General features: G+C 45.9%; 1 protein-coding gene across 2 annotated transcripts; it reads left to right on the top strand.

Annotated features, from left to right (window-relative positions):
* Nucleotides 1-1,108: 1,108 nt before the first annotated feature.
* PLA2G12B (phospholipase A2 group XIIB) lies at nucleotides 1,109-23,087 on the top strand. Of its 2 annotated transcripts, none has more exons than XM_006271586.3 (4): nucleotides 1,109-1,431; nucleotides 10,725-10,801; nucleotides 14,476-14,641; nucleotides 21,091-23,087. In XM_006271586.3, the coding sequence occupies exons 1-4, from the start codon at nucleotides 1,197-1,199 to the stop codon at nucleotides 21,207-21,209; spliced, it is 597 nt and encodes a 198-aa protein (XP_006271648.1). In that variant the 5' UTR covers nucleotides 1,109-1,196; the 3' UTR covers nucleotides 21,210-23,087. The 2 variants fall into 2 exon arrangements, with proteins under 2 accessions (XP_006271648.1, XP_014464864.1); XM_014609378.2 differs by having other exon boundaries at nucleotides 10,725-10,813.
* Nucleotides 23,088-24,072: the final 985 nt, after the last annotated feature.

The raw sequence follows: 24,072 nt of genomic DNA, 5'->3' as shown, positions 1-24,072 counted from the left end.
CTGGTCTGTGTAGCATTGCCTTATGTTCCTCTGAAAGTAGCCAGTAAACCTGCAGTAAAAAGGATGGAAAACTGAGGTAGCACCTGACTATGGTCAGCAATTACTAGCACCTTCTCAACACTTGTAGGCAACGGAAAAGTTTTTGTCCTGTTCCCCTGGTTAGTTTGCAGAAAAACCCAGAAACAGCATCTTCGTTTTCTTCCCCTCTGCCCCTCCACTGCCCATTGCTTAAGCCAGGGACAAAGAGTTTAACTGGCAGAGGAGTCCAGGTAGCCAGCAGGAAAGGACAGCACTTCTTGCCTCCAGGATTTCAACTATTAAGTAGCTAAAAGCATCAGCTGAATGTTTCCACTACAGTGCCAGCAGTGAGACTGTTAATGTTGATGCCTGAATTTCTGTTAGTCTCTGAGGTCATATTTTGGAAACAGCCAGGTCCCACACTGTTTGCCCTTCATGCTCATATTACATGTAGGGGGTGAATTTTGCCTTTGCACTATTAACGTGAGAACGTGGCCCACCCCCAAGGTTTTGCTGTGAAAAATGTCCCAGGGCTGCAGAATCTGGCCTTGGGGACTGGGACCTGTGGAAGTTGCATTCTACAGTCTGCCTGCCCAGGAGAGTCTGTCCTTGACTGGGCACAGATGTTGTGTTGATCAGACACTTGACCCAAACAAGACCTGAGCAAAATGTCTCGAGAAGGATATGTGCAGCACCTCCCCCACTCAGCGTGTAGGGGAAATGAGCTTAAAAGGCTTTCAAAGCAGTAGTCTGTCCAATGCACCGAGGACCTCTCTCACTGGACTCATGGTTAGCTACCATGACCCTAACAAAGACAAGCAGAGCACACTTTTAGACCATGCCTGAGAGCCATCTGAGGAGAGGGGGGGAGTCGCTATCAGCTTCCAAACACTGGTTAATGCTCCTTTGCTAGGGTGTTTAAACTGTTTCATAGTATTACACAACTCTCTGGTGTCTCTTTTGTGAACTGAACTTGTCCCAAATCTCCACTGCATCTGGTCTTTGTACTCTCTAATTGCTGTGACCTCATCTCGGTTACCACTGCAGTGTTTAAAGTCCAGCAGAGAGGGGCGTATACATGCCCTGTACTCAAAGTGACCCAGTCCTTTTTCTACCTCACTGCACATCCACGCAGTAGGGAGTTTTGGAGGCCTGGATTTCTTTGGTCCAACTGCAGCATGAAACCATCTGTACAGGTGTTGATTCTGTGTCTGACCTTGAATCTGGTGGGGAGCACTGCCGTAGAGACAGCACAGGACAACTCAGTCAACCAGGCCCCTCCAGTGGCATCATCTTCCGACTGGGGCATTGGGGCCATCCGGGATGGCTTTGAAACTGTTAATGGCTATTTTGATTCTTTCCTGGAATTACTAGGAGGAAAAAATGGTGTTTGTCAGTACAGGTGTCGATACGGTGAGTGCCCGCTTTCCTTTCCAGCCAGCTTTGTGACCGGAAGTGCCTGTCTTGTGAGCTCCAAGTGCAAGCATTTCAGGCCTAGGCCTGCTGACTGTTCTTACCAGTCCAGTATTTGTTGCCAGTTTTGGGTGTGAGCCCAGAAGGGGGAAGGAGAAAATCTAACAAATAGCTTCTGGAGACAAAGCTTGTACATTTTATGTCTGTTTCTGAAACTTGTGATCCAGCATTTTGCATATTGCTCTCCTAGTACTGTCCACACTCCATTAGCCTTCGAACTGATACTAATGGAGTCCCCAGAGCTGGCTCTCTGCTTTCTGTTTCCACCCAGAATTCATGGTGGTTTCTATCTTGGACCTTTTTCCTCCCTTCAGCCCATTTTAAAATATGCAGCATTTCCCCTAAGATGGATCCTGGTCCTGACACAGGTCTTTATGGTGGACAAATCCTTTACAAGAGCAGCTTTCTAGCAGATTGAGTTACTGGGTCAAAAATTAGTCAGGGGATTTGGCCCTGGTGACAGCTAGTGTGGCTCTCCGGCTGTAAAAGCTCTCTTGGGTTGTGCTACTGAAGAATAAAGGGAGATAAGAGACCATAATTCCCTAGTATAACTTATTAACTTAAGTTGGTGTTCTCAAAATATAAAACGGTTGTCAATTTGCTAGCACCTCACTGTGGGACACAAAAGCTCTTCAGCAAGGGAGGCAGAAAGGCCTCAGAATGAGGAGCAAACACCTTGTCCACATTTCACCCAAAATACTAAGTAATAAAAGACATCTTATTACCCAGTGAAACAGAAACTTAGGGGTTTTCTTCTTTAACATCTTTCAAACTTATACTGTTAGACTCCAGATTCAATGGTCTGATGTCAGTAAGAAACAGCAGGTCCCTGTGGAGCACAGGACAGCTGGTAACTCCAGATTCTCCCTCATTAAATAGGAGCCTTTCAGACCCAACACCCCTGATATAAAGCTCTCTCTAGCCCCAATTAAACGAGAGTCATGCCTTTCCTTCGCATGCAGGAGAAGGAGGGTCTTGCTACCCAGAGCTGTATAAGACCTGCCAGACAGGTGAGCAAGGCTTCTAAATGACTCACACAAACAGCAAACCATGTAGACTTCAGTAATCTCTGCAGCCTTCACAGTTTCATTATTCAGCAGTTCTGAGATGAGTAACAATATGGGGAGGGGGAGAGATAACATGAAAGCAAATAAGATCTGTTGTTACTATTGCCTTCAGTACTCAGGGCACTTTCTGGATAGTTGCTGTGTGCCTTGGACTTTAGACAGTAGCACTGTGCGACATGCTCTTATAGCCATGAAGGTCCAGGAAATATGGGAGAAGCAAAGGGGATTTTGGTGATATCTTGTGCCTGAAAGCTTGTCTAACGTCTCTGCCAACTGCATAGTTGGTCCAGTACAAGATGTCAGGGAAAAAGCCTGCTTTTGGGGCATTAGAGTAATTAAAGAAATGCACCATTCAATTAGTCTTTAAGGCTTGTCCCTGGATGCTGCCAGGCAAACTTCCCCAACAAGCCAAAGCCAAAAGCTTTATTACTGAGGCAGCCCCTGGGTTTGACGAAGTCCCTATAATTCAATACAGTACAGACTGTTGCATGATGCCAGCATCTAGTAATGCCAGTTACTCATAAACTTGCATACCTATGCATTCAGAGTGAACAAAGAAACATGAGGGGAACAGGGAGGGAGGCTCCATTATTTCACCAGTTTAAAAAATTAGTATTCCCCTTCCCCAACAAGCATCTCATTATAGAATTTTCTTTCAGATATGCAGACAAACCAAACAGTGGTACACCCCAAATACTTAATTTCCTCTACCCTTGTAGAAACTGGGAAGAAGCAAGTGGGGAGAACAGTTTATCCTTTCCCTAGAGCAACAGGAAGAGATACAAAAGCTACTGTTGTGGTATTAGAAAATCTCATCAAGGCCTGAACTTCCCAGAAAGCTGGGGCATGGTGATGCCAAGCTCCTGTTGTTATGCATGGCATGGTCACTGAATATGGAATAAAGCACAGCTCCCTGAAGCCCCTCAAGTAAAGAGGCCACTGGGCACTACTGGTGCTCCCTAACTGACTATCAGTGTTGTGGGTGCTGTTCTGTAGTAGCAAGAAAGGGAAAGAAGCATTAATGACATCAGCAGCTTCATTTACTGGGGGGACCGTGATGTCTATCTATGCCTGGCTGTTCTAGTACTGGAGGCAGGGGATTAAGGGAAAAAGCGTATTTCAGATGGGTATTTCGTCTTAAAAGATTATTTTCCTCAGCAACCTGTAACAGATTCAGGAACACATCGGCTTTACACTTCTGGAAACCTTTTGGGCTGAGAATGCTATCAGTTGCTATTCTGAAGCTGCAGGAAACTAGCAATGGAAGGGGATGTGGGGATTGAGTAGTTGTGCATCTTGCTTAAACATGGAAAGACAAACAGACAGGAAATATGCACACAAGGTTATGTGCCAGTATAGGCTAACAAAACAGAAACAAGGAAATTATAAAGCAATCCATATAATAGTGCCTTTTTCCTGAGACCACAAATGTGCAACATACAATTGGCACAACGACAACCACAGCCCAGGCACTGCAACTGACTTTAAGTTCATCCTCTACCATGCTCATGTCCTCAGCATATTTTACAACAGAATATATTTAAATTACTGCAGGCCTCCAGCAAGATCAGAATGATAAACTGAAAATACAACATGTGCATTGCAGAGAGATGGGGGCAAAAGGCAGGGGGGGCTTATCTAAACCATTCCTGGAAAGAAGTGAAGTGGCAATAGTAAATTATCTTTTAGAAGGATTTCACGTTTGATACCGTCATCTCAGGTTATTACAGCTTAAGGGGTTCACCACTGATGCCTCTTGATTATTTATTGCATTCTACCCAATTGGGACAATGAATCTACATTGTATTTTCCTAGGGCAGCTATAATCCTGGCATCCATAGACCTTCTGGACGTCACAGACTAGCACAGGGCAGTGTCCGGGTTCCATGCATGGCAGACAGTTATTTGAATACACTAGATTAGAAGATGGTTATATATTGAGTCCTGTATTCTTTATGTACCCAAACCTTCCACTGACTTCAAAGAGAGTTTCAGATGCGCTAGGAATGCAGGACAGGTCCTGAACTATTTAATAACAGGCTTGATTTCCCTCTTTGTCTCCACATGCAAATCATGAGTAAATCCATTTGTAGCACTGCAGATGCTTAAATAAGAATAAGTGAGAGAAGAATCAGCTACCTAAATGCCTAGGGAGCTCATTTGATCCTGCCAAAATAACTGTTAACATTCAATGGTGTTTAGTTTCAGAAAGGGTTCTGATTCACTGTAAAGATGTCTCTAAAAGGCTTTTGCACTCAGACACACACGCCTTCCATTTAAGCTTTCAAATGTTGGACATTTTCATGTACAATGAATACACCTTGTATTTTTCAGGACCATTTCTAGAAAGTGTAGATGCTGGTTTTCTGTGTTTTGTTTGTGGTTATGATAAAATGCTTTTGTTCAAATAGGAAAGTAAATAAGTAGAGTCCCTCATACTCTTTCAGTAAGCACATACACCCCTGGAACAAGTAATTAATCAGATGCTGAGGGAGGAAAATCTGGGCAAAGCCTTGTTAAAATATTGGCAGCACATCCTTCAGATGCTTGATGAACACTTCTAGTCCCACTTGTTCATGCTCTTCACCCCCATAAAATAATTTTAAAACTGCTAGCTAGAAAAATAATTCCAAACCTGTGGTAAAATTAACTTATTCACAGGAAGAACAAACGTGTTGACTTAAGCCAGCCATCTTCAACTATATCAGGAATTAAAGATTTGATTATTCTTTTCTAGAGCAAACAGGAGGAAAATGCTACCTTCTCTTTTTAGTTTCAACTCAGAAATGCTGATAAGGGCTTGTTTTGCCAAAAAGAAAGTCAAGCCTTTCCAGTAATTGCTACATTCATCTTAACCTGATAAGTAAAGTTTGCTCTCTCCATAGTTAAGAGGCTCCTTGTGCTTGGCTCTTCTGATCATTAGCCATTTCCCACTCAGAGGCTGGGGGCTGGGACTGTACAAACTGAGCTACATCTCCAAATCAGAGCTTTATAGTTGCATAGTTATTTACAATAAAATACCTTGAAACTGCTCCCAAAATGTCCTTGGGCAAGTCAATAGTGAAAAAACATATTCATAGGAATGCATACAAAAACAGCCTAGCACAAAGCAATTCTCTTGACAATTTTGTCCACCTGCACAGATAGCAAGTCCTGTGGATGGGCAGACAGGTGGGATTTGCAACACTTTTCAGGGCACTGCTCCTTTTCTTGGAGTTGTCCTGAGGGTCCCCTCAAAGTTGGGGATGCTTCACTAATATTTGGGGCAGTGGAAGCCCTTAAAGCCATGATTTTCAGCATAAAACATAGTGGAGCCTGTGAAAACATGGTTAGTGAGACCTTTCTTGTCTGGAGCCTGAGGAGGGGAACTACATAGGATTCTAGGAAAGTAGGGCTGAGAGGACCTCATGAGGTCATCAGCCCTGACAAACCATCCCAGCCCCATGTTTGTCTAACCTGCTCTAGAAAACTTCCAAAGATAGAGATTCCACAACTTCTCTAGGTAGCCTACTCCAAAGCTGGAGCACCCTCATCATCAGGAATTATCTCCTGATCTTCAATCTAAATTTCCTTTGCTGCAGTTTGAAGCCATTGCTCCTAGGCCTGCCCCTTACAGCCACAGAGAAAAACCCATAGAATCATAGAAAATCAGGGTTGGAAGGGACCTCAGGAGGTCATCTAGTCCAACCCCCTGCTCAAAGCAGGACCGTCCCCAACTAGATCATCCCAGCCAAAGCTTTGTCTAGTCAGGTTTTCAAAACCCCCAAGGATGGAGCTTCCACCACCTCTCTGGGTAACCTGTTTCAGTATTTTACTGTAATCCTAGTGAGAAAATTCTTCCTAATATCTAACCTAAACTTCCCATGCTGCAACTTGAGACCATTGCTCCTTGTTCTGTCATCTGCCACCACTGAGAACAGTTTAGCTCCATCCTCTTTTGAACCCCACTTCAGGTAGTTGAAGACTGCTATTAAGTCTCCTCTCAGTCTCCTCTTCTCTAAACTAAATAAGCTCAGGTCCCTCAGTCTTTTCTCAGAAGTCATGTGCCCCAGCCCCTGAACCATTTTTTGTTGCCCTCCACTGGGGTCTCTCCAATTTGTCCACATCCTTTTTGTAGTGGGGGGTCCAAAACTGAACATAGTACTCTAGATGTTGCCTCATCAGTGTTGAATAGAGGGAAATAATTACTTCCCTTGACCTGCTGGCAACACACCTACCAATGCAGCCCAATATACCATTAGCCTTCTTGGCAATAAGGGCACACTGATGGCTCATAGTCAGCTTATTGTCCACTATAACCCGTAGGTCCTTTTCTACAGAGCTGCTGCCCAGCCAGTCAGTCCCCAGCCTGTACTGGTGCATGGGATTGTTCTGTCCTAAGAGCAGAACTTTGCACTTGTCCTTGTTCAACCTCACGAGATTCATTTGGCCCAATCCTCCAATTTGTCTAGGTCACTCTGAATCCTAGTCCTACCCTCCAGCACATCTACTACTCCCCCAGCTCTGTGTCACCTGCAGTCCTCTCTGTAATTGCCTTTTAAGTATTCAAAGACTGTTATCAAACCCCCCTCAGTCTTTTCTTCTCCAGGCTAAATAATCCTAGTTCTTTTCAGCCTTTCCTCATATGTCTTGTCTCCCAGTTTCCTAATCATTTTTGTTGCTCTGCACAGGAATCTTTCCAAACTGCACACATGCTTTTTGATGTGTGAGGTCCAAAACTGGACACAGGACTCCAGATGAACCCTCACCAGTGCTGAATAGAGCAGGAGAATCCGTTTCTTTGATTTTCAAGTGGCATTCCTGTTAATACAACCCCATATGCTGTTGTCTTTGTTGTTACAAGATCATACTGGCCATAGTCAGCTTATGGTCCCTAGGTCTTTTTCTGCAGTACTGCAGCCTAGCCAGTTGTACCATAGTATGTATTTATGTATGCAGTTACTTCATCTCAAATGCAGGACTTTGCTCTTGTCCTTGTTGAATGTCATCTCACTGATCATAATCCATTTCTCCAGTCTATTTGGGTCATTCTGGGTTTTAGCCCTACCCTCTGGAGTATCTGCAATTCTACCCAACTTGGTGTCATCCACAAATCTGTTGAGTGTGCACTGGATCCCATTGTCTAAATCATTAATGAAGACATTAAGCTGGGTTCCCCAGGGGTCTGTCCTACATCCAGTATTGTTTGAGATCTCCCAAGTAGACATTGAGGACTACTCATTGAGCACAATGATCCAACTAGTTATCCATCTTGCACTACTTTCTTTTAGTCTAGATTTCCTTAGCTTGTTGATGAGAATGTCATGGGAGACAGTGACAAAAGCCTTGCTAAATTTGAGGCATATGTGTTCCCAAGTCTGCATCAAAAGAAATAAGCACCAGGGTAAATTGTAAACTAGTTTATGGGGGACTTTACTACCAATATTCATCAAAAGTAAATGTTTTCTCTCATTATAGCTTAAACATAGAAGCAAAATGACTTCCTCTGATCCTAATATAAAACAACCAGCTTCTCACATGCCAACTCAGCATACCTTTTCTTGGCAGCAATATAAAAGCCTGAATATAGCTTCTCTAGAGCAGTTTTGGTCCATCTATTGGCTATGGAATCTCTCAGACACTAAAGAAAGATTCTGCCTTCATCAGCCAGCCAGTTGGGAATTACTGCATTCTCTCACTTACAACATGCCCTTGAAATAGATATGCACCTTGATTTTGAAGGACAGAATGAAAAAAAAGGTAAAGATCTTGAAAATATTGGTTGTTTTGACACTTGCCCAGGGGAAACACAGGAAGCTGCCTTAGTTGGGTTGGGTTTTGTTTGTTTGGGGGTTTTGTTTTTTTTTCTTTGGGGGGGGGAGGAGGCATTGTGGCTTCTCTGTTAACCCCTTAGCTGCAGGATGCTGAGCCCAAATGCCTGGTCCGTCTTCTCTTCTCAAGCTGAGCTAAATGGGCAGCCAGAAATGCCTGCCAGGTCACTTGATGGCCCAATCCTAGTCAGCAGCATCGTCAAAGTTAGATGAGCACCCGCCCAGCTGATTCAGCAGGAGTCTGTGCCTTGTTACCTGGGGTCAGACTTGCTTTAGAAATATAGTGAAGCTGAGCCCCAGGTGCTAGGGTTAGAGGCTACTGCAATAGGAGCCTCTTCCAAGGAAAAGAGAAAGTGTACACAGCAAGCAGTTAGGGAGCCCCCCTGTGCTTCCAGTAGAGACTTGTTCTGCAGAACCTGCTATCATCATATTTCCTTGCTTAAAACATGCATCCCAATTTCCAGCAGCCTAGCACTTTCATGGAGATAAAATGCATAATAATGCCTTTCTCCTTGTAAGGTCTTAACCACTTCCTTGCCTTTGTTAGTGCAAGGCTACAGGCAATCCGTAAAGAAGCAAAGTGATGCTCCAGCATTCATTATCATACCTTACTTTTACTATTGCCAGATCTGCTTGAGCCTTGGGAGTAGTTTAAACATAGCACCCAATGAAACAAGAAGAATATAATGACTTCCCCAGTTTCCTCATCTTTACAGGATAAGTGCCTTTATGGTTGGCTTGTTCAAATCCTGGCATATGCTTACAGGCAGGGGCAAGGTGGGCACATGGGTGCCCACCAGACATTTCCAGTAATTCAGATTATTGTTTGCCCACAGCCATCCTGAATGTGGGGGCTAGGAACATGGAAGATAAGGCCCAACTGTGACAGTGATATGTCCAAATACAAAACTGAAGTCCACTGGGTATTTTAACACCCATTTTGGATTTGGACATCCATTTTGTACTACGCACTGTACTCAGATCAAGGTTAGGATGACGTATTCCAGTCACCAGCTCTACCTAGGAAAGTGGACAGTACCTACTGAAGGCCAGCACCTGAGAATCCATCTAGACAATAATCTAGAGCTACCAGTTAATTGTCAGTGGACTTATAGCTTCTCTGTGCAGAATTCAGTGGAGCACATGGTTAAGTGCAGAGACTATACTTAGGACAAGGGGTGCTATCTAGGACAGGCACCATGCAACATCTCCAGCAAGAATGGGCTGAAGGAAGAGAAGGTAAGGACTTGACCTCACCTGAAACTGGCAAGATCCAAGACTCAAACAAGCAGTAAGAGCAGAATAGAGGAGAGTACAGCTCAGGACCTCTTATTTTGCAAAGAGCTATCACTCTCTAGTGGTCTTTAAGAGTATACTGACTGGTTAAATTTCTTTGCTAAGACTGTTCTTTATTTCCCTGGAATGTTGTGCTTGAACGAATTAAACCAGAAGCCAGAGGGCCCAGTATAGACTGAGCGCTGGGGAAGTACACACATAAGTAACTAAGAGACTTGGGGAGTCTGAGGCTTAGAGTCATGTATGGCTGAACTGAGAAGTTTCCATGCACTAAGGATGGTTTCAGAAAACAGGTCTGAATCTAGGTGTGTGTCCTAGAAACCCTAATGAGGAACAATAACTAAACTAAGCCCTGACCTGGATGACTTACAAGCACAGGTATCCCAGGGTCCACTTACAACAGACTGAGCCAAGTTACAACGTTAAAATCCAGCAAGGCCCCACTGATCCTAATTAATCTCACTGTTAAGTGAGAGCTGAAAGCATGGGTGACTGGTGTCTCCTGAGTCAGGGGGGCACTTGCTCCCCCAGTGGCTAGTGAGCAACCGGGGAGGGTCCCCCCGCTGGTCCCACGTGCCAACCCAGAAGTGCCAGTGGCGCTTCTCCTGGCGCCCCCACTCCCCAGCTGGCGCTCTCAGGAGGGGCACCAGTGCTTCTGCCTGCCCCCCCATCTATTGCCTAAGTGGGGAACACTGCTGTGAGGGGGTGCACCAGCACTCTCAGGGGATGCACAGGCACCCCCATGTAACCCCTATGAGTTGCCACTGGCTGAAAGTAAAGGCTTGTTCCTCTTTGCTTAAACAAGATTCAGCTGGTGATCATGACATCTGCACATGCTATGGATATATGCTGGAGCTGGGAAGCCAGTAGGAAGCAGTATTTAAGACTCCCATTGTACAGCTGCTTCACTTACTTTCCTCTTTGCCAAACCAAATTCAGAGAAAACATATTTTTACTTCTCATTCTACTTCCATACAATCTGGAGGGAATTCATAGTTCTTTATCATTACTATTGTCAAGGCCATTATGCCTAAAACTTCACCTTACCCTTCCTTTCTAGGAAAGGCTCCATTGCCCAGACCTGACTACAAGCCACAAGAACCCAATGGTTGCAGCTCCTACTTCCTGGGTCTCAAGGTACCAGAAAGTGTATGTACTGCTAACACTTACTTCCCAGATGACAATTTACTAACCATATTAACCAGCTAAAAATTGACTGTTATAAGCACAATGTAGCTGTGCCATTTGCTAGTAGCCTGTGGCTACTCTTTTTTTCCTGGCAGCAGACAATGCTTTAGAATGAAGAGGATATTGTTCAAAGATTGCTGTGATAGTCACTTATATCCTGTTACAGAACAAGCTGTTTGTTTGGGCCTGCCAAAGAAGATGGCTGGCTGCTGATGGCAAAAGAAAATGTGTCATTTTAAGGATAGCCTCTTAATTTACTATCTGATTTGCTAACCAGTGGAGCATTCAGCTCCCAACTGTTGGTAGCCACTTACAATAAATGAATAATCCTCTAGATGAAAATTATGTGTGTGAATGCATGATACAAAATCCCAGTTGCCTCTAATTATTGAAGTAGAAAATCTACTTGACAGATAAATGCTGTGAAGGAAAAGATTTTATCAGGGTTGCAGTTCAAAAGGTACATGGCTATCAGTGTTGTCTACAGAGTGATAGGGTAGCAAGATTCATTCAGTGGTCACACTGATAAGCGCTATGCCCTTTTAATTGGATCCATTGCCAGAGAACACATTCAGTGCAAGGTAAGGCAGTTCAGCGCTGCTAAACAACAGATAAATGTCAGTGCTTGGTGTTCCCTGACAGTCTATTTACAGGCATGAATTAGTGTTTGTGAACATAAATCTACCACTGTGCAGTCCTCCACGCCTTTCACATTGCTTCCTTCATCTACTCGGAGCACTAAATAAATTCAATAGGCTTCAAATGCTTTGCACATTGGTTATTTTAAAGGTAATTAACAAAATCAAAGTCAATGTACTCCAAGGCACCTCTGAGAGCTGGGATGATTATCTAATTGGCACATCTCTGCTCTTACCACAGTCAACACAAGTTAAGAAGATTTTGCTGTAAAATATTCCCTACTGTGAATTACCTTTAAAGATAGATTAGGTCTTAAATTGGACATCACTGCAAACTCTCTAAGCACCATGCTATCTCCTTTAGATGGGTACATTTATTAACATTTGGGCAGGGAGAGAAACATGAAACTTCTATACTGGATGAGTGGAAAAGAAAAAATTTCTATAGGGGTGCACCGATAAAGATTTTTTAGGCCGATACTGATGGCCAATTATTGACCAGCCATATTGGCCGATACCAATCTGATTACTGATATGCAGCCCGGCAGCTTGGAGAGTAGCATCCGGCTGGTAAGTCTGTGGGGGGGCAGGGGTGTGGAGGAGGGAAGGGGTGTGGGGGGGGCAGATCAAGACCCCCACAGTGAGGGAGGGAGTGGGGCTGAGGCAGGGGCTGCCCAGCCAGGGTGGGGTGTGGGACAGAGCCAGTGGCTCATCTGGGTGATGCGGGGTGGGGGTGGCTCTCGCCTCTCTGTTCACCCCTGGGGGTGGCATGAGAGGCATGTGCCCCTTGATCTGTGTGTGTGCCAAGGGCAGGCTATTGCTGCGTGCTTGGGGCTGGCACCAGCCTCTTTTCGGTGGGTGCACTTAAGGTGGATGGGGTGGGAGGTGGCAGCGCTGGGAGGAGAGCTACAGGAGGGGGGGGGGGCTACAGCCACCCCAAAATTTGCCATAGCCCTCTCATAGCCCCCCTCCCAGTGCCACCTCCAGCTAGCCCGAGTGCAGCTGCTGGGAAAAGGCTGGTTCTGGCCCAGAGCACACAGTGGCAGCCCACCTTTGGCCTGCGCATAGATCCGGGGGCACATGCCCCCCCATGCCTCCCCCAGGGGTTCACACAGCAGCAGGAGATCCCCCCCCCAATGAGCCACTGGCTATGTCCCCTGCCCCACCCCAGCTGGGCAATGCCTGCCCCTTCCTGACTCCCTCCCTCACCATGGGGGGCCTTGATCTGCACACCCACACCCTTTTCCATCCCCACACCCCTTCCACCCTCCAGACTTACCAGCCGGATGCTGCCCCCATGCTGCTGGGGTACACTCCTGGCCATGCTGCTCAGGGTGCATGCTGCATTTATCAGTGACATTATCGGCTACAGTGAAAAAAAAGCCAACTGCCGATAATGTCAATTTTCCTTTTATTGGTGCCGATGTGATTCATAGATTCATAGATTCATAGATGTTAGGGTCGGAAGGGACCTCAATAGATCATCGAGCCCGACCCCCTGCATAAGCAGGAAAGAGTGCTGGGTCTAGATGACCCCAGCTAGATACTCATCTAACCTCCTCTTGAAGACCCCCAGGGTAGGGGAGAGCACCACCTCCCTTGGGAGCCCGTTCCAGACCTTGACCACTCGAACTGTGAAGAAGTTCTTCCTAATGTCCAGTCTAAATCTGCTCTCTGCTAGCTTGTGCCCATTATTTCTTGTAACCCCCGGGGGCGCCTTGGTGAATAAATCCTCACCAATTCCCTTCTGTGCCCCCGTGATGAACTTATAGGCAGCCACAAGGTCGCCTCTCAACCTTCTCTTGCGGAGGCTGAAAAGATCTAGTTTCTCTAGTCTCTCCCTGTAGGGCTTGGTCTGCAGGCCCTTAACCATACGAGTGGCCCTTATCTGGACCCTCTCCAGGTTATCCGCATCCTTCTTGAAGTGTGGCGCCCAGAATTGCACGCAGTACTCCAACTGCGGTCTGACCAGCGCCCGATAGAGGGGAAGTATCACCTCCTTGGATCTGTTCGTCATGCATCTGCTGTTGCACGATAAAGTGCCGTTAGCTATTCTGATGGCTTCGTCACACTGCTGACTCATGTTCATCTTGGAGTCCACTAGGACTCCAGGATCCCTTTCCACCTCTGTGCCACCCAGCAGGTCATTCCCTAGGCTGTAGGTGTGCTGGACATTTTTCCTCCCTAGGTGCAGCACTTTGCATTTCTCCTTGTTGAACTGCATCCTGTTGTTTTCTGCCCACCTGTCCAGCCTATCCAGGTCTGCCTGCAGCTGTTCCCTGCCCTCCGGTGTGTCCACTTCTCCCCATAGCTTTGTGTCATCTGCAAACTTGGACAGAGTACATTTCACTCCCACGTCCAAGTCGCTGATGAAGACATTAAAGAGTATCGGTCCAAGGACCGAACCCTGCGGGACCCCACTGCCCACACCCTTCCAGGTCGATACCAACCCATCCACCACGACTCTTTGGGTGCGACCCTCTAGCCAATTCGCCACCCACCGGACTGTGCAGTCATCCACATCACAGCCTCTTAATTTGTTCACCAGTATGGGGTGGGATACCGTATCGAAGGCCTTCCTGAAGTCCAAGTATACGACATCCACCCCTCCTCCTGATATGGACCAATACACTGGTGCATCTCTAAATTTATAACAATCAATTTACAAGACGGGGCTCCATTCTCACCTGGACGCAAGCATCTCCATGTGTAATTTCCAGAACTGTTAATAGAACTTTAACTCTTGGTAATGGAAGACTATAATCCATAAAGCCCTAATGTATTTGTTTTTGGCCTTAAAGGATCAGTTGTTACAGCTAAGGCATTAACTTTGGAATGTTTACAGCAAAAGCTCCGCTCCAAGGAGCTGTATTTGGCAAATAAAAAGTGGCATTACCATGACTGGTCAGGATGAAAAAAATTTCACTGAACACAACACTTGATTAATTTTTTTTCCCCTTCCCCTCCCCTGCCTCCCTTTTTCAGATGGATTTAGGTATCCCTGCCATGACCAAGTGCTGCAACCAGCTGGATATTTGTTACGACACTTGTGGTGCCAACAAATATCGTTGTGATGCCAAGTTCCGCTGGTGCCTCCACTCCATCTGCTCTGACCTCAAGCGGAGCCTTGGTTTTGTCTCTAAGGTAGAAGGTGAGTTTTGCATGCCCACAGCTCTTTACAGAGACAGGCAGACTCTGCTACTGGGCAGCAGGAGGTCTTTTTCATGCAACAGAAAGCTAACACCTGCTGCTGACTCTGCCGTAGGGCACAGCACTCCATTTCTGTGACTGCCACAGCTGAGCAGTGTTTCCTTCTGAAACATCATTAGATCAGGGGTCTGAACAAAGCATACTTGGTACTTTAACACTACTCCTTCCTCTTTAAAACTCACCTGCCTCACTTGTTTTAGTATATCTAGTATGGTGACTATTTAAAAGGAAAGCAAATTATGTCTCATTTGGAAAGGAGAACTCTGGAAACAGTTCTTTTTTTAAGGATAGGATCTACCAAGCCACTGGGCATTTGCATTGTAGAGGTCCAGTTCCTACTCATTTCTAATGGAAATTTGGGGCAGGAGAGGGGGCAGATTCAGCAACTGATTTACAAAATCTCAAACTTTCAGAAAGGGATTAATTTTTCAGTTATTTATCCTTGTAATATCCTTACCATAAAAAAGTTCTTACATTCGCAATGCATTTGTGCACCCTAGTTCAGTAATGTAAGTGAGAGGGTGTGATGCTCTGCCCCTGGGGAGGGGTGGCTGAGCACAGCCACAATCAGCACAGCAGAAGCTGGCACTGCCCTATGTGTTGCAGCTGCCCTGCTGCACCTCTATCCCAATTTGACATGTTTCAGACATTCTTGATTTGGGTTGAGCTGAAACATGTCACATGGTTTGCCGTTTTTATCAATGTTTAAATCTGCATAAAATCACTGAGGTTTAGGGAGATGGGAAGGGGAATGAGACAGCTGAGTTTGCAGTGCCATCAATGTGCCAACAACAGCCAGCTCATCTCTTAACTGTGAAATATAATATGGGCAAGATAATCCTTTAGATGCATCAGTGCCTTGGAGACGCTGGAACTTGGCCGGAAAGCAGTTGGCTCAGGCCAAATCCAGATTCCTACACCAATCACTTAATTAAGATGAAACTAAGGTTACAAGTATATCTCAGTGGTTTAAGTATAAATTGTAATCTCAGAATGCCACAGTTTAAAAAAACATTAGAAAAACAAATTTGCTTTCTTTCTCCCCTCAGCTTACCTCATGTGGCCCATGAATGGGGTGATGTATTCTTGTCAGCAAAGCAAGGAAGAGAGAGAAGCACTCTGCTTCCCCAAGCATCTCTTCCTACTAAGCCCTTGACTGCCACTTCTCTATAACACCTCTCCATAGGATTCCCTGGGTAGACCGCTGTGTGGTGTTGTCTTCAGAGTCCTCAAATTAAGACTCTCTTCTAAGACTTTTGTCCAGAGTAGCCTGTTTCTACTTGTGAGTTTTGCTTTTAAAGCTCTTCTGATGCTTTGGGGAACCAAACTTTCTTAGTGATGGTCTTAGTAAAAACATCAGTAACTTTAGAAATCTGAGTTTTAACTGTGAGACCACTGGTACTTTGTCACAGGTCACAATTCATGAAGATTCCAGTAAGTTAGCTGCTTCCTGTGGCTTCATCTAGTTAGCAAAATATTAGACTGAGTTTTCATGAACTTCTGTTTTTAAGTTGCTGTAATTCCAAAACTCTTTGTCTGATTTTGTTCACATTTGAAAGAAAAATTCAAACTCAGCTTCAGAACAAACCTGATAGTAGGCCTGTACAAATAGGGAACTATTCGATTCAAATTCAGATTTGGCCAATTCGGATGCCAGAGATTCGATTCGGAGATACGAATCACTTTTCCGATTCAATTTGGCCAAATTGGCTTTGGAAGGTTTGGAGCCGATTTGGAGATTCCAGGCGGCTGCTGCTTACCTGGAGCGCCATGGCGATGGCCGCTGCTGCCGTGGAGCCATGCCCAGAGCTGTGCAGCTGGGTGCTGGGCGGCAGTGGCAGTGTGGCCAGGGAGGCACGCAGCTATTCCCACCATCACCACCACCCCAAGCCGCGCCACTGCTGCCAGCCGCACAGCTCTGAGCACGGCTCCACAGCGGCAGTGGGAGGTTATGTAGGCTGCAGCAGTCACCACTGGCTTGGGCGACCGCTGCCACTTACCTCTGCAGCTCAGAGCTGTGCTCGGAGCTGTGCAGCTGGCGGCAGCAGCACAGGGTGGTGGTGGGAATGGAAATGACTGCGTGCTGCCTGGCCACCACCACCCCACGCTGCGCCACTGCCGCCAGCCGCACAGCTCCAGGCATGGCTCCATGGCGGCAGCAGGAGGTTTTGTACGCAGCAGCAGTCACTGCTGGCACAGGCAGCCCCACAGGTAAGCAGCAGCAGCCACTTATGACGGCGGTGATGGCCACTGCCTACAAAACCTCCTGCTGCTTCCACGGAGCCATGTCCAGAGCTGTGCAGCTGGTGGCAGTGGCGCAGTGTGGGATGGTGGTGCAAATGGCTGTATGCCACCCAGCCACCACCACGCTCCCGCTACTGCCCAGTGGCCAGCTGCACAGCTCCGGGCGTGGCTCCACAGTGGCAGTAGGAGGTTTTCTAGGCAGCGGCCATCACTGCCATCATGGCACTCCAGATAAGTGGCAGCAGCTGCCACCACGTGTGAGCTCCCACCCCTTCTCCCCATCCCTTGCCATGGCTGCAGAGCCAGCCACAAAGCTGTGCTCCGGCCACATGCCAGCCTCCCTTTCCCACTCCCCTGGGCAGGCGGCCAGGTGGCATGTGTGCGGCCTGCACATGACAGTCACCACCACACTGTGCCCCGCATCGCTTGCCTGCAAAGCCCCCTGCAGCAGGACACCCCTGCCCTCACGCCCTGACCCTGCTCCCAGCTGCGATGTGCCACCTGGGGCCGGCAGCACCCCCCACTCCCTCAGCCTCCCAACCATCTTCCCCAGCCCTGCTCCACAGCCCCCAAGCCCCACTTACCTCTAGGATCCAGGGGCAAAGGGCATGGCTCCACGGTGGCAGCGCTTGCCCACAAAGCCCCACCAGCCTGCATTCAGCCGCCACTATCCCGCACCACCACAGAGCCGTGCAGCCAGTTGCCACTGCATGCAACCCCCCCGTTTCAACCCCCAGCCAGGCGGCACATATGCGGCCTGCACACGGTGATTGCCACTGCACTGCTGCTGCCGCACCGTGCGCCACTTGCCCACAAAGCCATTCAGGTGGCTGTGGGATGGTAGCACAGGGTGCAGTGGCAGAGTTGCGGTGCCGGCCTCCGTGTGTGAACCTCCTGTCAGGCTGGCCGGCGTGTGTGTGGTCCACAGAGTGGCATCCCTACCCTCACCCCCTGGCCCTGCTCCTGGGAGTGGGCACAGGGGCACCCCCCCTTCTTGATCTACTCCCCCCCGCCAGAAATTTCCCTTTCCCCTGCCCTGCCCTGCCTCTTCCCTCCATGCACACTTACCTGCTGGGGTGGGTGTCAGTGTCTGTGTCTGCATGTCTGTGTCTATGGGTCTGGGGGGCTGTTGCAAGGGGCATCAGGAGGGCTGTTGAGACTGAGGGGGAGGGGGGGGAGTGCAGAGCACCAGCAGCACTGGGTGGGGCTGTGGGGGGCCTTTAATTTTTATCATGGATTTTGGGTTTTTAATCAGAGAATTTGCAATTTTTAATCAGAGAAAACCAGGATCCCTGATGATCATGCACCAGCTCAATGTCAACAGTAGGAAGGCAGTCATTCCCACGATGCCCATTCTGAACCTTATCTAGTATGATTTTCCCCTTAGATCAGTGAAATACAGAAGCAAAGTAGTCATTCAGGAGTTCAGTTTTCTCCTGACTGTTGGTAATCAGCTGTCTTGAGCTGTTAAGCAATGGTCCCATGCTTCCATTTCTTTTCCTCCTGTTCCCTACATACCTAAAGGATGACTTCTTGTCATTGATTTCTGTTGCTAGTTCAAGTTCAGTCGCCACCTTAACCTTTCTGATCTGCTCCCTACAAGTGCAGGCCATTGTTGTATAGTTCTCCTTGGGGACTGTCCCAAGCTCCCATTGTTTGTATGCCTCTTCTTTTTCAAGAGCACCATGATATCCCTATTAAGCCAAGAGGGCTTACCAGCCCTTCTGTTACCTTTCCTCCGCATGGGAATGAACTTCTTTTGTGCTTCGAGGATTATGTCCTTGAGAAACAACCACTCTTCATGCACTCCTTTGGACCCTGGTCCCCCAGTGCTTCCCCTAGTATTGCCCTGAGCCGGTTGAAATTTACGTTTTTGAAGTAAATTCAACCCTGCTAGCTGATTTTCCGGCCTTGAAGCAGACAGTGAACGTGATAGGTTTGTGGTTGCTGTCACCAAGGGTACCCTCTACATTCAAGTCGCTCACCAGATCACCTCTTTTGGTTAAGTAGAGCAGCTTTTGCAGTGTAGCCATAATTATTATTAAACATTTGTGGAGAAAAACAAACAAACACTCAAGTACACACGTTAGAAAGAGAAGAGAGACATGCACGATCCTAGGCCTGAGGTCCTACAGTTTAGGTACATCAGATTCAAGCTCATTCCTATACAATCGGGACCCTACCTACCTCTGCCTCCATTTGTCTCTATAGCTCTTCCTTCTCACACTTGTCACATTATTTCTCCTTCCTTATGTATTGTCCAAAGCCTAATGACATCAATAGAAACAGTGACTGTCACAGCTTTTGGACTGGTCTCCCTGGCTGAGGCTACCTGTGGATAATGGTCATTGGTGGCCAAGAACCAGTACAGCTGCACCACTACAGGAAGACCATGTAAAACCCAGTAAGCCACAATTTGCACAATGCAGCTTGCCCTTGTTCCAAGCAGGGCTTAGGGCCACCAGTGCTTTCACTGTCTACAACATGGCTGGACGAAGACAGCTAATAGGATGGCTGCCCATCCATGGCTGTAAATGGAGCAAAATCTCATGGCCTTGTGTTTCCTGTTGTGTTGCACCTAATTCCTGGGAACCCCTCCACCTTTTTTTGTTTTTTTTTTAACTCCCCTTCTTTACAACATTTCTAAAATGAAACTCTGCTTCAAGCAATTTTCGCTTATCACCTCCTCTCTCCTGACCTGTTGTTCTGCATCTTTTATTATTTATATTTAAGTGCTTCAGGGCAGGGAGCATTTTTCTCATTTTCTCTGTATGTGTATACTGCCATGTAAATTTATGGAAGTATATTTTTCACAAGCACTTCCCCAAAAACCATTCCAGAGTTAAATGATAGTTGTAATAAATAAGAACTGAGCAATGAGCTACTAAGAAGTAAAGGCGAGATAAGCGATGTGTCCTGCTGAGCACTGGAGCATGGCAGAGGCAGAGCATTGCAGGAGTTGCACAGAAAAAGGTTCCTAAAGCAAAAGTGGAAGAACTGCATTGGGGAGTGGCCAGAGGAACTGAAAGAGGACTATGGAAAGGGCTATGGCAGGACTGCTACCAGGTCTATTTCTATTTCTGAACAGCAATATACGTAATTCCCCTCAGCCCATCCATAAACAACAGCAGCAAGGAGAGAGGTGTTTATTACTGGCTAGACATTTTAATACTTGATTTCCTGTGGTATAAATGGTACACAGTACACTAAACACTCAGGAGTTAACTAAACTGAATCTACAGCAGCTTGTCTGCTGCAGCAAAGCTATTTGTGGCAATGGTAGGATTTCTAGTACAGATTGCAAACTTGTCATTTTAACTACTGCCTCATCTGTACAGGAGGTCCAGATGCCACTAGCTAAACTGCTGGTCACCACTGGCACTTTATTTACACTAGTGCTTCCAACACTGGTATCACCAATAGAGTTGTAATGCTGATCTAGGAACAGAAAGTAGAGCTAAGTTTAAATAAGACTACGGGGCAAATGGAGTAGGTGAGAACTAAAGTCAGCTGATCCAGCTGTGATCTTTAGGGAAGCCCACCTGACACACAGCCAAACTCCAAAGGAAAACATGCACTTTCAACAGCAAGTGGGAAAAAGAGCAAAGTGTCCAGAAGACACTAGTCTTAGTTTGTCATCTCCTCTGTCACAGACTGCATCTATGCTGGGAACAAGAAGGTTTCCACAGAGAGCTCAGGCCTAGCTTGCACTACAAGTGAGTTTATATTCAAAACATGGCAAAACCCTTAGCTCTGCTGGGTTGAGCAAGGCTTCCGCCAGTGCCCAGTGGCTGCACATAGACCCTCCCACACCTGCAGCCCATTGAGCAAGCTGGTTCTTTCCCGGGAGGCACTTTGCACTCTGGCAGTAGCACTGCTGAGTGGTCTCAAGGAGCTGCTAGAAGCACTTGGGTGTGCCTGTGATCTGTTGGCTTGGTGGCAGCGACACCAGAAGTTCTGTTGGCAGAGGCAGACAGGCACAGACAGCTTTAGACATGTCAGTGCTGTACACACAAAGCAGGGGACACCAGTTTCATGGCTACATACTCCACAATGGATTCAGAGGCCAATGCTGGTATAGATTTTACGAGCAGTGACAGTGTGTATGAGTAATGCTTATTTTCCTGTTCTTTCCATCCCCTGCAGCTTGTGAATCTGTGGCAGATACAGTATTCAATGCTGTCTGGACTCTAGGCTGCCGACCTTTCATGAACAGCCAAAGAAGTGCCTGCACTTGTAATGAGGAGGAACGAGATGAACTGTGAAGAACACCAAAGCCCTCCAGCCATAAGGACCTTAACTTCATATGGCCCCTCTCAGATGTGGCTTGTTAGCCAACTTCTTTCTAGCATCCCTCTGAAGTGGAGAAGCTTCAATAGTTTGGGCTACAAAGGAAGCAGATCTGACTACTGTATATAATGCATCAATTACTACTTTTGGGTGGAGAAATGTGAAAGGGAAAACAATGACTGCTGCCCTCTTCAGGTTCAGTCTAACAGCTAAGTGAACCTGTTTGAGTTATCTGAATGCCAGTTTTTTATGGACACAGTTTAGGCTGTGTAAACAGAATGAAATGCGAACTATACTATTTGGGTACTGCTACAGATCTCAGTGTAAAATAATTTCCCCTCCCTAAATCACTACTCCACTTTTCAAAGGACTTGGTATTCACTAGCATCAAAATTCCAGTTACTAGTTACAGCACTAAATAAATTACTCAGATGATGGGCCAGGGCTATATATCTTACACACACACTTGAAACATTTGGAGGATCCTAGAACCATTCAGATAACCAGGGATCTAATTAGGAGAGTGATTTATAGTAGGCAACAGGCAAACTTTGGCTAAAGTAGTTCTGAGACGTGTGTGTAGATGATATAGGAGCAAAACCCACCCACACTGAAGTAGACAATGCAGTACTCTCATACCTGAAAGACTCTGCACATAATTTCAGAGAAAAAGAGTCTGCTTTTGTTCTTCAATCCTGTCCAACTACTAAATATAACTGTTTAACTGTTATAAGTTAATGTTGATTTTCCTGTTTGTTTTCTTTACATAATGCTGGAGACCATTCCACACCTTCAGTGATGTCTTCTGAAGAGAGGGGTGCATGAGTCCCAGAGCTGGGTTTGAAGGGACTCTAGCAACCTTAGGCCTGTTTGTAAAAATGGTACAATTCAGAGAATGTAATCTCAGAGCAAGGCTTTGACTGCATCCTCTTTCAGGTATGGACATGGCTAGCTGAAAGAAAGGAATAGTCCTGGCTGATTTTTATTCCCCTCCCCCTCCCCCCACCCCCAACATGTTTAATATTTACATTTGTTAGTAGGAATTTATATATGTATATAAAAGATATATATGCATCGACACGAGCATTTTGTTGTTGCTGACAGGAGACTTTTTACAGGCATGTGTAACATACTAGATAAATATGGCTGCATCTCTTGTGTGCAAATATGGATATGGATAAAGAGATATCTACATCTATATAATTTATATAAAATGTGCACACACACATGCATATTTTCCTTGACTTTATTCATTTTTCAATGCTGTGGAAAGTAGAAGTTACAGAAGCATAACAATATTTTATTGACAGATTCTGTTTCAGTTCTTTCCTCCGTAGAACATCCTTGAATTGATAGACATGCCTGTAAATTATTTAAATAGTTGTCCCTGTTCTTGCCAACCTTACTGGCCATATACAAGACAATTTTTACATCAGACTCATATGGTCTGCAACAGTAAGGGACTATTGATACGAAAATAATAAAAAATGATCATGTCAAGACGCTTGGGGATATTTTCACCCTTGGAAGGACCATTTTAACTTGCACTGATAAGATGCAAGGGCATCCCTCACAGCTGTGATAAATCCACTTGATGGCGAGTACTGCATTGCTAAATTTCATCTGTCGATCACAGCATATTTCCTGATGAAAGAAGTTTATTGTCTACACTTGAAGATTGTGTTGGGTTGTTGGGTTTTTTGGGGGGAGGGGGGACAGGACAAAAGGGTGAGGAAATGTTTCTAGTTTCAGACACTTTAAGAACTTAATGTTTTTAACAGTGAAATGGAACCCATTGTTAATTCTAAATTTGAGCTTATTCCTATTGATAAATGCTATCATTTGCAACCACATCTCGTCTATGTTCAGTAGCTATGTTTAAATCACAAATCTTTTGAGAAATTTTAGTTAGAGTGACATTGGATTAAAGCCAGGCCAAGCATGAAATGACAAGATTATTTATAACACAATGGATAGACAGAGAGGTTTAGAACTGAGTCTTTCAATCAAAGCTCCAGCACTTCGAAGACACAACTAGTAAAAATAACTCCTTCAGGTTTACTTTCCTCCCATGAGCACCTGCAGCTGATATATGTACTACTATAAAGGCTACATTTTTCACTGTAAAATTTAGTTCTGGTGATCTGAAACACCCATAAAAGTTAACTAACTGTGAAATTTTTGACACTTTTAATAAAAGAAAAAAGAAAAGAAAAGAGGCTCACGGCATGTGAAATAAGACTAAACAACCCCAAAGAGTTCTCTCCAGTCTGACCACAGATCACTTTACTGGTCACTGATTGAAACACTAATACTCTGGCTACTTCACAGTTGTTCAGGTTGATGTGAAGCAAGATTGATCAAGGTACACAACAGTTCAACATGTAAGACTTGTGTCACATTCATTCCCAGCCCAGAGCAAGGAGGATGCCCTCTGCTCACCCCAACAGACACCTCCTGGCTTATACTTGGTTAAATTATATACAGTTCTTATTCACAAATGGTTGAGCTGACCAGTGTCTTCATGCATCCAGTGGTACTCCCTCAGTCCCAGGGGGAGATACAGTATAAAGCAGACCTGTCTGGCTTCTTGAAAAGTGGGGGCTGGAGCACACTGCAACAGTTTCCTGAAGGGCTATCCAGTCAGAGTGGGCCAAAGGTGCAACACCAAGGGGAGGAAGAGAGAGACATCCCCTTGAGTCTATAAGGATGGACTCACTCAGGACCAGGGCTAACGCATGCTTCCACACCTTCCTCAGAGGCGCTGCCAGGGATCCTGCTCATTTGCTCTAAGTTGCATTGTAAACTAGTGCTCAATTTCCCCTGCACCATGCTGCA

Source organism: Alligator mississippiensis, chromosome 6 (genome assembly GCF_030867095.1).
Source record: "Alligator mississippiensis isolate rAllMis1 chromosome 6, rAllMis1, whole genome shotgun sequence".
NCBI lineage: Eukaryota > Metazoa > Chordata > Crocodylia > Alligatoridae > Alligator > Alligator mississippiensis.
The sequence above is the reverse complement of the archived record's forward strand: the minus strand, read 5'-3'. Positions and strand labels throughout refer to the sequence as shown.